The sequence below is a fragment of the Fundulus heteroclitus genome, chromosome 8 (assembly GCF_011125445.2).
Source record: "Fundulus heteroclitus isolate FHET01 chromosome 8, MU-UCD_Fhet_4.1, whole genome shotgun sequence".
NCBI classification, from domain to species: domain Eukaryota; kingdom Metazoa; phylum Chordata; class Actinopteri; order Cyprinodontiformes; family Fundulidae; genus Fundulus; species Fundulus heteroclitus.
In genome coordinates, this window is record NC_046368.1 from 4,158,269 (window position 1) to 4,171,956 (window position 13,688).

A 13,688-nucleotide genomic window follows, 5' to 3' on the forward strand; every position below is an offset into this window, starting at 1 on the left:
AGCGTCCAGAAACGCAGCGAACATCTGTTGTCCATCATGCAGCAGTTCAAGGGAATGTAGAAACGACTCAACGCCAAGTCTGATCAAAAACTCATCAAAAAGAGAAATTAAAAGGAAATTCTTTCTTTCTGGCAGGAAAAATGTTTCTACAGTTTATGTCAGTCTGTTGGATTGAATATGATTGTACTGGAAAAAGCCTAAATTGATGGATACATGATAAACATCCAGGGCTTTCTGTTCAAGTAAATTTAATAAATGTCAATTTGTATGATTTTTAATCCAAACCAGAGATGTATGTGAAGTGGTGTTCTCCCAGTAGCTGATATGAAAAGACAAATGACATAAAAAGACAAATATCTGGTAAAAAAAAAACCTGATAAAGGTCAGTGACAATAAGAAAATACTTGAAATATTAAATAAATGTACTTTAACATGATTATTATGTTGTAAAATCAACAAATTACGGAATCATCACAAAGATTATTAATACTTTTTAAATTAAATTTAAAATCTACAGTGTTTGAATGGATGGTTATACTTGCAACGAATGTAAATGTACTTCTACATTATAAAATTAGGGATGGGCAATTTTGTTTGAAGTAATTAAACCGTTTTTTTGTTCTTTTTCTGTTGTTTTCATAACAAATAAAGATTCAAAACTGTTATTTTTTTTATTTAGGCTGATCATTTTGGTTCAGTCGTGGCGTCTCTTGTTTTTCTGCATTTCTGTGTTTTTTGGTCACCAGTGTTAATCTTTTACCTGCGTGCCTCGGTTCCCCGGCCTTTAACAGCTGCTCACCTGTGAAGCGTCCTTTGACCCGGCTCGTCGGTATAAACCCTTGTTGGTTCTGCTCCTCCGTGTCGGATCATCTGCCGCTCTCACCCGGCTGTTTCCGGTCTGTACCTGGACTCTAGATTCTGTTTGTTAAATTCAGCTTTCATCTCCTGCAGGCCTCGTCTCTGCATGTCGGTCCCAACAACACCGGAACAAGACAGCTGCAGGTCTGGTTCTCCTCCCTGTTAAAAGGGGAGTTTTCCTCTCCACTGTCGCTTCATGCATGCTCAGTATGAGGGATTGCTGCAAAGCCATCAACAATGCAGACGACTGTCCACTGTGGCTCTACGCTCTTTCAGGAGGAGTGAATGCTGCTTGGAGAGACTTGATGCAACCTGCTGGGTTTCCTTAGAGAGGAAACTTTCTCACCAACCTGGAGGATCTGATGGAAGCTGACTTTGGAAAGAGACTTGATGATGACGTGTGTTGGGAATTGGTGCTATATAAATAAAATTGAATTGAATCGGTTTGTCTCTACCAGCTTTAAACACCTAAAGCTCAGTCAGACTGAGCGAACGTATGTGAACATCAGATTTTAACTCTTGCTACAGGTTCTCAGTTGGATTTGGGTCCGTGCTTTGACTAGGCCATTCTAACCTATGACTCTGCTCTAATCTAAACCATCCCATAATAGCTCTGGCTGCATGTTCAGGGTGGTTCTCCTGCTGGAAAGTGAACCTCCAGCCTGATAACTGAGAGATTATTTATTTACATCTTTATTTCAGACTTTCTTGCAACCTTTAAATGACATGTTGATTAATACTTCCCCAGAATTTCTGAAGGAATAAAGGAAGAAATGAGGGACGAATTGAGACGTATGCACAGAAGGAAGAATCTGTAACGATCTTTATGTTTTTTGCTTTTCTGCTGTTTGTATAATTTTGATGATTTCTTTGCAGTTATGTTTCTATTTTAATTTCTCTTTAATTACTTCCTTTTACTAATTATTCTGAGTTGTTTGAGTTTTTCAATCTGTTAATGTTTCTATTTTTCTTGGTTATATTTGTTAGTTGCTCCCATTTTAGTTCATACTTTTGTGGATTATGTTCTTAGTTTATTCTGGGTACATTTTGGTTTTAATCTTTCCTCAGCTCACCTGTCTTCATTGGTCTCATCTCATCCTGGTTACCTTCGCTTGTCTCTGCCCACTTTTCTCCACTCGCCCCCCTGTATTTAAACTCTCTGGTTTTCATTTTTTCATTGCTGCTTTCTTCCATTTCTTTAATTCTCCCCGTTGCTCTGTCTGATTCCACTTTGTATTCTCTCTCCTCGTCTCTCTGTTTTGCAGTTTCTACATGCCTGGCCCAGTTCCTGAACCTCCTGCCAGCTTTCCTTCTGCGTTAGACATTTTGGGAAGTTTTGTTTTTATTATTAAACAACAGACAGAACTAAAAATGCTTGTCTGTGCTTTCATTTAATCTCACTTGTACTACTGCAAAGGTCTTTTTACTCGTTTAAGCAAGGCATGTCTGGATAGCCTTCAGATTGTGCAAAATGGTGCAGCAAGGCTTTTACCTGGAGCTATTAACAGAAACCACGTAAGGCCTGTTCTCGTTTCATTGCTCCCTGATTATTTTAAAATCTAATTTAAGATTTTGGTTTTAACATTCAGGGCACTCCATGGCCAAGCCACAAAATATATTATGGACTTATTGGCTTCTTAGATCATCTAACCAGATGCTGCCAGTGGTTTTTATTTTTAAGGTATTTCAATCTAAAACTATGAATTTTCTCTTATTGGTCCTTTGAACCTCTTAATGACAGAAAAGCTGCTTTATGCTTCTGGGTTTGGAGAGAATATGGGGCAGGAAATGGTAATTAAAAGAAGAGTAGGCTACAAGATAAGGAACTTACTTTTCATTCTTCACACTGCAAAAACAGAACTAAAAATAAGTAAAATTTTCTTAAACTAAGTGTACTTGTCCTTGATTTGAGCAGGTAAATAAGATATTTGCCAACGGAATAAGATTTTTCCTCTTAAAATAGGAACAATTCATCTCCATCATCGTATTTCAAGTGCACGATGTCTAATTATCTTATTTTAGGGGTAAAGATACTCATTCCATTGGCAGATAATCTTATTTACTGGCTCAAATCGAGGACAAATAGACACATTTTTAAGAACATTTTACTTGTTTTTGCATCCGTTTTTGCAGTGCAGGCTTTCCTAAACACTTATTTTTAAATTCTAATTTAGTTCAATCATGTTCTGGTATTTTTTTATGGTATACCAGAAGTAAAATGTGATTATATCCTGTTTTAGATCTTGAAGAGTTGATTTAAGGGACAAAAGAGACAAATTTGCACCAGATTTATGTTAAAAAAAAAAGAAGGACGTTCCTTAATTTTTTGGTTAGTTTTTTTTTTTAAAAATCCCAACATTGTGAGTAATCCAACATGATGGATTGTTTAGTCAGACACTGCAGCAGAGCTCTGCAGAACAAAAGGAGACATTAAACCCGTCATGGGTGCGTTTCTAACGCTCTTTGTTACGCAGTCAACACTTTGGACAGGTGGACATGTCTCCCGGTGTGTCTCTCTCTCAGGATGTCTCCTGTCTGTCTGTCGCCTCCTCTGTCGCATTCAACCGAAGGACGGATCACTATTCAGCGATGAAGAACGGCGTAATGCGCCAGTCTGGCTCCCTGTGGTTCCTCTCGGTCGCACTATTTGGCAGAAGAAAGCAGGGGCGGAGAGCGAGAGGGAGGGGCGTCAAGGTGGCGTCACAACACCCGGAAGTACGCTCACCGAACGAAAAGTAAAAGCAGGTTTTATAAATAATGCACGGGGAGATTTATACTGCTACTAATAAAAAACAACAACGTTTTAACCAAAACAAGACTGCGCAAAAATATTTTGTTTCTCTTTAAAATCAGACTAATCTGTACAAATAATACGGATGTAGTCATAGATGTTTGTTGGATGTCATCCACTGATAAGAAAAGAAGAAAAACTACAGATAATTTTAACAAAATGATACAATAAAATAAGATTGTGAGGCTGGCCAACTTGTGGTTTTACACCAGGAAAATTTACTGCAAACTAAATATGAATCAGTTGATTTTGTCTAGGAAGAAAGTATTCTAATTTACTGGTGATAAATTACTTATTCTGCCAGAATAAAGGCTGGATTCCCATTAAAACACACTCTGCAGTCCTTACCCTGACAGGTAAAGATTCACATTCCTGTTTATGTTATGGGGATATAATGTAACACTGAAAATGTTTGAGACTTTTATTCAGTGGGGAAAACATTTCAAGTTCAGAATTAATATGTATATAAATAGAAGGATAAATAAATCACCTCAGTTCACTTCGCTGTATTAGGTCCCCAAAGGGGACATATGTTACATTACGCAGTGGCAGGCATTGCACACAAGGAATTAGTGAGACAGAAAAGTAGCTGGACATTCATAGAGTAAAAAAGATATCAATCTCAAACATACAGAAATATAAACTTGATGAATTATGCAGTTTGTCACGTCAAACCAATAAAATTACCCTTAGGTCCTGGTATAAGTACGTGGTTGTTTGTCCTGGAGCTGTCCAGGTGAACCAATCACCACTGGAAAAGAAGGTATAGATGATGGTTCCCATCACGTCAACTAAAGGCTGTTTCCAAAGTCAGACTCCATCAGATCCTCCAGGTTGGTGAGAAAGTTTCCTCTCTAAGGAAACCCAGCAGGTTGCATCAAGTGTCTCCAAGCAGCATTCACTCCTCCTGAAAGAGCGTAGAGCCACAGTGGACAGTCGTCTGCATTGTTGATGGCTTTGCAGCAATCCCTCATACTGAGCATGCATGAAGCGACAGTGGAGAGGAAAACTCCCCTTTAACAGGGAGGAGAACCTCCAGCAGAACCAGAACCAGGCTCAGTGTGAACGCTCATCTGCCTCCACCCACTGGGGCTTAGAGAAGACAGAGCAGAGACACAGAAAGCACAGAAGCTCACATTGACCCAGGAGTACTTTCTATGTTAGATGGTAATAGAGGATGATCTGCCTCCCATGATGATGTCACAGCTAACAGAACACCAGACCAGGTGTACCTTCAATGAATTATATATATATATATATATATATATATATATATATATATATATATATATATATATATATATATATATATATACATAAAAAATCTAATTTAAAATGTTAATTTAAATTGGCGGAATGTATTTCGTTCTTACACGTAAATCAATAAAAATATTATATATACAAAGTGCAATTGATTTACATGTAAGAACGAAATACATTCCGCCAATTTAAATTAACATTTTGTATTAGATATAGATTTTCGTTTTTCACATAATTTCACATAGCTGAAATTGGCTTTTATTTCGAAAGGCCCGGCCGGATGTCTCCCGTCTCGCTGCTTCCATCTTGACTGCTGGAGGTGAGATGGCCGTGAAGTGTCTCTGGTTCCTGTGAAGTCGGAACGGGCTGTGTGGACCGAGCCGCAGGAGGCCCGGAACCCCCTCGCTTTCCCGCCCCAGACTCCCTCCTTTAAGCCATTTTCACGGTAAGACAGAAGGAAGCGTGCACCTGGCCGGTTAGCATGCAGGTAAACAACCAACAACAACACACGGAGCGTTCGTTTTGTTGGCTGCGTTCTCCCGCCGAGGGGGAGGGGCGGGAGAGGCAGCAGCAGCAGCAGCAGCAGCAGACAGCTAGATGCCTAACCCAGTCCCCGGCTGTCTCCCCCGTCTGGGACGGTCCTGGTCCCGGGTTAGACTCTCAGACTGTGCCCCTGCCGTCCTGTGGGCCGGGGCAGGAATCCGCCCCTTCCTCCCTCTCATCTGTTAATAATGGACTGGAAAGATAAAGGGAAAAAGGCGAGCAACATGGCTGACGCTGGCCCTGCTGCAGAACCTGCTTTTTCCTCCCGTTTTCTCACTGCAGACAGTAATTAGAAAATAAACATTTAGCTCAAACAATCAGTGGGAAGGTGCTACCAGCAGCTGCGTGCACTGCACGACTTTCACACTGCAGGGACAAAAAGCATTTTTAAGCCAAGGGCTCCTGTGACTGAGGCGTTTTGGTGCATTGTCATATTCAAATGCAGCAGAAGGAGCATGAACAAGTTGTTTGGATGCTCCAGGTTTTCCTCTTGGGGGAAACCACAAGCTGAAAGTCTGAGGTCAGAACCTGCAGGTAGGTCAGTCCAGGTGATGCAGCTCCGGCCCAATCAGAACCCCAGCAGCGTCAGTGCCGCTTCATTGTTAATTATTTTCAAACGAACCCTGTTTGAAGACTAGAGATGTCCTCCAGCAGGGGTGTCCAGAGGGCAGCCCGGGTCCTGGGCTGCTTCAGTCAGGCCACCTTTTTTCCCGTTAATTAGGACTTCGATAAAATATGTGATTATTCCTGTTCATGGTGTTCATTTTATTTCTGGCCAACTTTTTCCTTCCACTTAATTTTCCACTAAGTCTGTTAACAGGCAGCTTGTTTAGTGGCGGTCTGCTGGACAACCGTCATGTCTGCATTCCTTTACATGATTGTATATGAACCTTTTTATTGGTTCTGCAATAATCTGAGGAGCCTAATTTTGTGTGAAATGAATCGATTAAATTCGCCTTTTGAATGTAATAATTAAGTCAACATTTCTGTAATATTCGCATTTCTGCGACATCAGGGTAGCTCATAAAATAATCTTTCTCTATTCAAAATCTCCTTTGTTTTATTCTCTGCTGTTTGTATAATTTTGATGATTTCTTTGCAATTATGTTTCTATTTAAATTTCTCTTTAGTTACTTCCTTCTGTTAATTATTCTTAGTTGTTTGAGTTTTTCAATTTCTTTATGTTTCTATTTTTCTTAGTTATATTTGTTAGTTGCTCCCATTTTAGTTCATACTTTTTTGGATTTTGTTCTTAGTTTATTCTGGAATAAAATCAGTTCCCCTCCCTGAGGAACTGATTTTTTTGTTTTCATTCGCTGTATGAACCATAACTATGAAATAAATATTTGAAATACATTGCTCTGCAACTAATAAATCTATTTCAGTCTCACATTTTTTTTACTTAAATTACTGACATAAAAGAGCTTTTTGATGATATTCTAATCTACTAAGAAGCGCCTGTTCACTGCTGTGGAAAACTGTTTGATCCCTTAGAGATTAACCCTGTTTTTGTCACACTTAAACTTCAGATCAAGCTGAATAAATGCAAAAACCTGCTTCTTTTTAGGGATATAAAAATGTAGTCCCAATATCGATATCCGATACTAATATTGCTGTTATTGCCGATAACCGATATATATATATTTATATCCACTTTGCTGCCGAAAGCATTCACTCACCTGCCTTATTTGCATAAGAACTTAAGTGAGATCTTAATTTGCAAGGTTCAATATGACGGTCACAAAGTAAGGTCCATAAAGACATCGGCGCCACACCCGATCAGGTGGTTAGATTCCCCCAATCACGTCATTCGATTCTGCAGAGACCTTGTTGCTAGTTGGCCTGTCACAATAAAAGATTTTGCTGGACGATACATTGCGATAAATCGTATTATTGTCATTTGGAGACCTTATTTAACTAACATGATAACGGCATATTATTGCTGGTATATCCTCTCAACCTGCTGGCTCAGACAAATGAGAGGTGGCGTCATTTGGTTTAAATCCAATATACGCCGAACTTGGAGCGGTCGTGTTTGGCTTTGACAAACACGACTCATTATTTTATTCCAAACTAGCGTTGTTAACTTGTGGCTACCAGACACTAGCTGGGTTTCCCCCACCGTGTTATAAGCCTAGCTGGCCGCCAGCCTTTACTCGCCACGCTGAGTTTGTTTATTTTAAATGCCTCCATGTTTTAGAGCATACGTGTCAAACTCAAGGTCCGTGGGCCGAATCCGGCCCGTCAAGGCAATTTATCTGGCCCTTAAGACCCAGTAAAGGCTCATCATGTCATGAAGTAGAGACATGTATTCTGTGTATAAAATGGGTAAAACTGCAGCTCCTGTAGCGAATGTTGATTTATTTTTATTTTATTTTTTTCATTGCCACTAGATGTCAGTTTTTCCACAACACCAGCAAACAACCCAGAAATGTCCAAATAGAGAATGATGAGAGTTTAAAGTGTAACTCAACCCAATATCAACTTTTTATTTTGCAGCTAAACTGTAAAAACTGAGCTTAGAGGTGTTAGTTTTATGATACTATGAATTTGTTTTTTACATTTTTGTGTGAACTGAAATGAAATTATGAAATCAAAAGTGTCGTCTATACAGGTGCAACCGGCCCTTTTAATGATTTTATGTTGCCAAAGTGGCCCGGTATAAAAATGAGACAGCCCTGTTTTAGAGAAACGTAGAATTGTCAGTAAAGTTCCAGTCTGGAAGAAAACATCCCGGTCACCTAAGCTAACGGGCTAGCTGTTGTTAGCTTGACGCAGGCATCGCGCGAGCTACCAGACCATTACCGTCAGGATTCCCCCGTTTTCTGTGGGAAACCCTGGTTAGATTTAACTTCTCCTACACGGAGGAAACGAGGTGGGAAGGGCGAGCAGACGCCGATGTAGCGTACTGAAACCTTTTAGCTTTCCCGCCGTTTCAGAGAGAGGAGACGGAAACACAACAGGGAATAAACAAATATGCATACGCAAACTATGGCGCTTATTTTAATGAATCGACTAATTGATTTATTGATTATCGTGACAGGCCATTTTTACGAGCCTTTCATTTGACTCAGTGATCTTTGGAGCAGGGATGCATCTGAATTTAACACTCGCCAGACGCCGAATGTGAGTAAATTTTCTGTTTGGTGAGTAAATTTCAGAGAGCTAGCTGCTACATGGCGAGTAAATGTTAGCACCACATAAATTGTGTTTTTCAGTCATCATCTGGGTCGATGCTTCTTTATGTTCTTCTGCTTCGTATGACAACAAACGTACACAAACACTCACATGTGACACGAGAACTACAGCAGCTACGTCGTGTCTGTTTGCTAACAGCTAGCGTTTAGCTCAGGCTAATTACGTAGCGCCATTATCTGGAGATATTTAGCTGGAGTCAGTCAGAATTAATATGTTGGCCGGTAAAAAATATGCTTGGCTGGTTGATTTTTACATCTACTGACCAACGGTGGATCAGGAAGTTAATTTCAGACAATGATTGGATCCCTGGTGTCGCTCAACCGGACCGGCCCGCTCAGAGCTCAGACCTCAACAGACCCTCCTGTCCAACATCGGCGTCTGACCTCACAAATGCACTTCTTCTGGAATAATGGTCAAAAGTTTCCATAAACACTCCAGAATCTTGTGGATCAAGGTTCTGGAGACATCAGCTTTCACAACTCGCCACAGAGTCTCAACTCTGGGTCTGGACTTGGACTAGGCCAGCCGTGGCACATGAATATGTTTTGAGGCAAAGCGTTGTGTCCTGACTGGTTGTACTTTCAGTTCGTCTGCTCTGAACGCCCCGCAGTCTGAACTGAAACCACCAGAACCGGTTTCACTGAAACCGTCCGCTCTGTCTTAAGAAACCGACAACGGAAACCCCTCAAACAGCCCCTGTTTTAAATCTTAGGTTGTTCCTGTTATGAGTTGTAGATCGTTGATGTAACAGTAACTGTTGTATTTTATTCGTTAAATTGCTGATACCACATATTTAAATAGATGTTTTGCTCTTGTCGTCTGTTGACCACGTTGACGTTAGCTGATGCCTTTAAGGACCAGCTGGTGAATGACGTCTTGATCTCAACGGGTCGTTCATCTGGTTAAATAAAGGTTTGATAAAATAAAGTTATACTGAAACGCTGGCTTCCCACAGCATGATGCTGCCACCACCGTGTCCCACCGTGACGTTGGTTTTCTCTCTGGTTGGTTTTAAGTTAACCATAAACGGCTAAATTTAGGAGTTTATTTCTACGGTAGCACCACAGCTGGCATTACAGTACCGTCTGTTCAAAACATGACCCTGAAAAGTCTCCATTTGTGGGGTCAGATAGCCTTAATACATCACCCCCCCCCCCCCCCCCCCCCCCCCATATATCACAATAAGAGTCAGATCTAAATGAAACACCCCTGGTTATTTAAAGCAGAAACTCTACTTTGAAATTAAACCAGAATCAGCTTCACCTGATTTGTGAGAAATTTATTTAAAATTCATAATAAAAACAAACTCGATGTTGCTTTGGAAATGATTCATAACTTTGTTATTTCTAGTCACAATAAGAGTTGGAAAACTCTGGTCCATTGCCAGAAAATGGAATATATATATATATATATATATATATATATATATATATATTGTGCAGAACTGATGAATGAAACATTGATGCACTTGACCGGCTCTTTGGGTCAGGAAAAATCTCCGGCTTGTTGCAGATGCTGAGTCTGCAGGACGCCTGGTGCTTGAACTTGATGTGATCCAGATGTTTTTTGGGGGGGGAGGAGGAGGAAAAGGTTCAGATTTTACTGGCACCAGCCATAACTCTCTGCATACAGGCCCGTTGTTTTTTTCTTGGTTAGAGGAGGTGAAGGTTTCCCGCCGTGTTCTGCAACCCGTCCCGGTTGTTTTTATTTAAACCCTGAATCGGGCCGGAGCGACGCCCGCCGTCATCCCGCCTCTCCGGAGCGCCGGATGAGTCACGGCGTGCCGAGAACTACGGCGGCTGCAGCCGGGCTCTGCAGAATGTTCTGAGGTTCTGGTTGGTCAGGAATGCGTTGAGGTTTCATCGTCGCCTCTGCTGGAAAAACGTCGCTGTCATAAAACTTTCAGAGGAACAAAAGCTTCTTTTCTGCCTGAGCCAGGAAGCCGCCAGGTGTCTGCTGGTGTTTTTGTGGAAAACTCTTTTCCACCGGGTTCCTGGCCCCGTCGGGTCGATCCTTCTGGTTCTGGTGTCCTTACAGGCCGTGAACAGAGCAGCTAGAGGGGCAGATGCGTTACATAACACCCGGCCTGCAGATAAATAATGCACCGCACGCCGCCTGCTGTGCTCCACCGTTCAATAATTGAGCTCCAGCGTTTGGGATGCGGCACCTTCACGGTTCAGCTTTCACCTCCAGGCAGATGCTGCAGTTTGGGTCGGGCCCTCTGGGTCGAACCGGAACATGTTTAAAGTCAAGCTGACCGATGGCTCCTCTAAGAGAAGTCAGGAACCAGAGGGTTCTTTCTTTCTGTCTTTCTTCTGAATCAGTGTTAGAATCGACTCTTCAGTTAAGATGAGAAACATCAGCAGCAGCTAAATATCCTTTAATTTAAACTGAAGCAGCTTGTTTTCTCCTCAGGCCTCTGCTTATCTTTGAGAACCACCAGGTTCTGCTCCAACAGCGGTTCCGTCTAGGGCTGAACGATTTTGGAAAATAAACTAATTGCAATTTTTTTTTCTTAATATTGTGATTTAATGCAATTTATTTTTTTTACAGTTTAATTTATCATGTCTTTTTAAACATATACAAACAACAAATCATTTTGTTTCCTCGCTGTGCAGATCAGGTGCTAAAAGACCCGCAGCATCTAAACTCAGAGCAGAAATTATTGCGTTCTGACTACAATATATTTCAACCAAAATTGCAATTTTGACTTTTCTCTGCATTAACCACAAGCAACAAAAATGGCCTCTAAATAAAGATGTTTGTAAACAAGGACTATTTAAAACAAGAAGTGTTAATGTTTCTATTAATCAGAATATTATTCAAGAGAACAGCTTTTAGTTGATTTGGACATCAATCCTTGTTGAACATAAAGTGCAACCAACAAACAAGTCTATGTATTAAACTGATTGACCTGTACTTAATGCTATGTATGATTATATAAACTCTAAAACAAGTAATAAAATTAGATTATCTCACTGCTGCAACTGTCTTCCCTTCCATGTGGAGGCAAACCCACTTTAAACATTTTACCAACACCTAATGGACGTGTCTAATTCCCTAATTGTTACATAGCCAAAAATTGCACACTCTGCGATTTGGAAATTGTTTTTTTTTAAATCGCAATTATATTGAAAATGCGATTAATTGTTCAGCCCTAGTTCCGTCTGTGAACTGGCAAGAACCGGACGCAGATTTTGGTGGCTGCAAAGGGAAACGTATTAAATGAGGCTTAACATGTCTGACGTCTTTGGGGGAAACTAAATTTTGCAGGAACTAAAGTCACAGACGGCTGGTTTAGTGTTGTAGGTGACGGTTTATCCAGTCGGTCTCTGAGCAGAACACTGTCTGGATCCAGACTCAGCTGCACTTCAGCTACAGGCTCTTATGGGAGAGGAATCGTCAGGAGGCGCCGATCAGCCAATCAGAAGCGACCATTTCAGATCGCATCAGACAACAATAAGCGGAAAAATTCAGCAAACTGCAACTACTGCCGTCAATTGCTTCGTGATAATTGGTGACGAGTCTTTTACATCGTTGTGAGGGAAGTTTGACCCACTCTGCTCTGCAGGATTTTTATTATTATTAATATTAGTGTTATTATTTTACAGGATTGCTTTGATTAAGATGTATTTCAGGGTTTTCCAGCTGGAACCAGACACAAAGGCCTGTGTGCCTGTTGGAGCTTTGTCTCCCTCTGCTGGTCATAAGTAGGAAATGGGAGCAGAAAGGGTTTCTGTTGCCTGTGCACTTTTTCCTTCCACTTAACTTTTCTTTAATAAGCTTCGGTGTCGTATCCTGTGGACAGCCAGCTTGCTTAGTGATGACTTTTGTGTCTTTTCTGCTGGATAAATGTGAAGCCAGCAGTTTTCCTTATAATCACAACATCTATCTATCTATCTATCTATCTATCTATCTATCTATCTATCTATCTATCTATCTATCTATCTATCTATCTATCTATCTATCTATCTATCTATCTATCTATCTATGTCAGACAGGATGTTTCTCTTTTATTTAAAATAAGTTTTTAGTTGCTTCCTGCAATATTTGACGTTTCTGAGAAGCTTCACTTTTTTTTGCTGTAAGCGTTAATATCTTAGGAGCTGCGGGTGTTTTGATGCTCTGACTGAAATAATGAAAGTTTTTGATGAAATTGCAGTTTACTGCGCTCTACCTGGTGCTCCTCGTACGCGCTCATAAAACGTTTTGAAGACACGTCTGACTGAACTACTGTGTTTCCTCCCAGGTTTGGTTCACGTTTGGTTCAGGAGCTGAAAGTCGAGCAGCAGCACCAAAACCCCCGTGGACCTGAGATCAGGTAGAACCTCATTAAGCTAACTTTTATTAACGCAGCAGAACGAGCCCAAATCATGACGCCACCGCCACCATGCTTTCTCCAAGCACGGCGCTGCTCAGTACAGACGGTGTCGGCCATATTGTTTTTAGCTAAATGACATTTTGTCCTCTGAGCAGCCATACTTGCACTGCAAAAAGGGAACTAAAAGCAAGTAATGTTGTTTTGAAATGAGTGTATTTTCCCTTGATTTGCCAGAGGAACGAGTATTTTATCTCTAAAATAAGATGGTTAGACATCCTGCACTTGAAAGAAGATGATGGAGAACAATTGTTCCCATTTTAGGTGCAAAAACCTCATTCCATTGGCAGATAATTTTATTTACCTGCTCAAATCAAGGACAAATACACTAATTTCAAGAAATATTTTACTTTTAGTTCACTTTTTGCAGTGTTTTTTCTTTTCTTTTCTAATTTTAACCTTTAATCTGCCAACTGAGGCCTGTTGCTCACTGCTTGTGCATTTTGGACAAAGAAAGGAACATTTTCTCGTCCAGCTGAGGGTTTGTGAGTTAAAGTCTTTACTCCAGCACTTCTTGGATGGATCTAAAATAAGAAATGCGCTTTAACCTCATTAGAATAAATGGTGACTGGGTTCCAACGGCGTCTGGAGAAGGATGGAGCGCTTCCTGGGTCCAGAGGAGGACGGAAAATATTGCTCGAGAATTTTATTCCATTTTCG

The 13,688-nt window shown here is 40.7% G+C and overlaps 2 protein-coding genes across 2 annotated transcripts in view; both read left to right on the forward strand.

Annotated features, from left to right (window-relative positions):
* zmp:0000001301 (acyl-CoA-binding domain-containing protein 6) overlaps nt 1–237 on the forward strand; it is an 11,797-nt gene extending 11,560 nt beyond the window's left edge. Inside the window, exon 18 of the mRNA XM_036139967.1 lies at nt 1–237. This exon is cut by the window's left edge and continues 45 nt beyond it. Within this exon, the coding sequence (XP_035995860.1) occupies nt 1–60 (60 nt within the window). The 3' untranslated portion in view covers nt 61–237.
* Nucleotides 238–5,205: 4,968 nt separating this feature from the next.
* The window catches only part of LOC105915236 (spindlin-Z), a 17,633-nt gene continuing 9,150 nt past the window's right edge, over nt 5,206–13,688 (forward strand). Inside the window, exons 1-2 of the mRNA XM_012849274.3 lie at nt 5,206–5,354; nt 12,900–12,971. The gene's annotated coding sequence lies outside the window, so the exon portion shown is untranslated. The remainder of the gene's footprint in view (nt 5,355–12,899; nt 12,972–13,688) is intronic.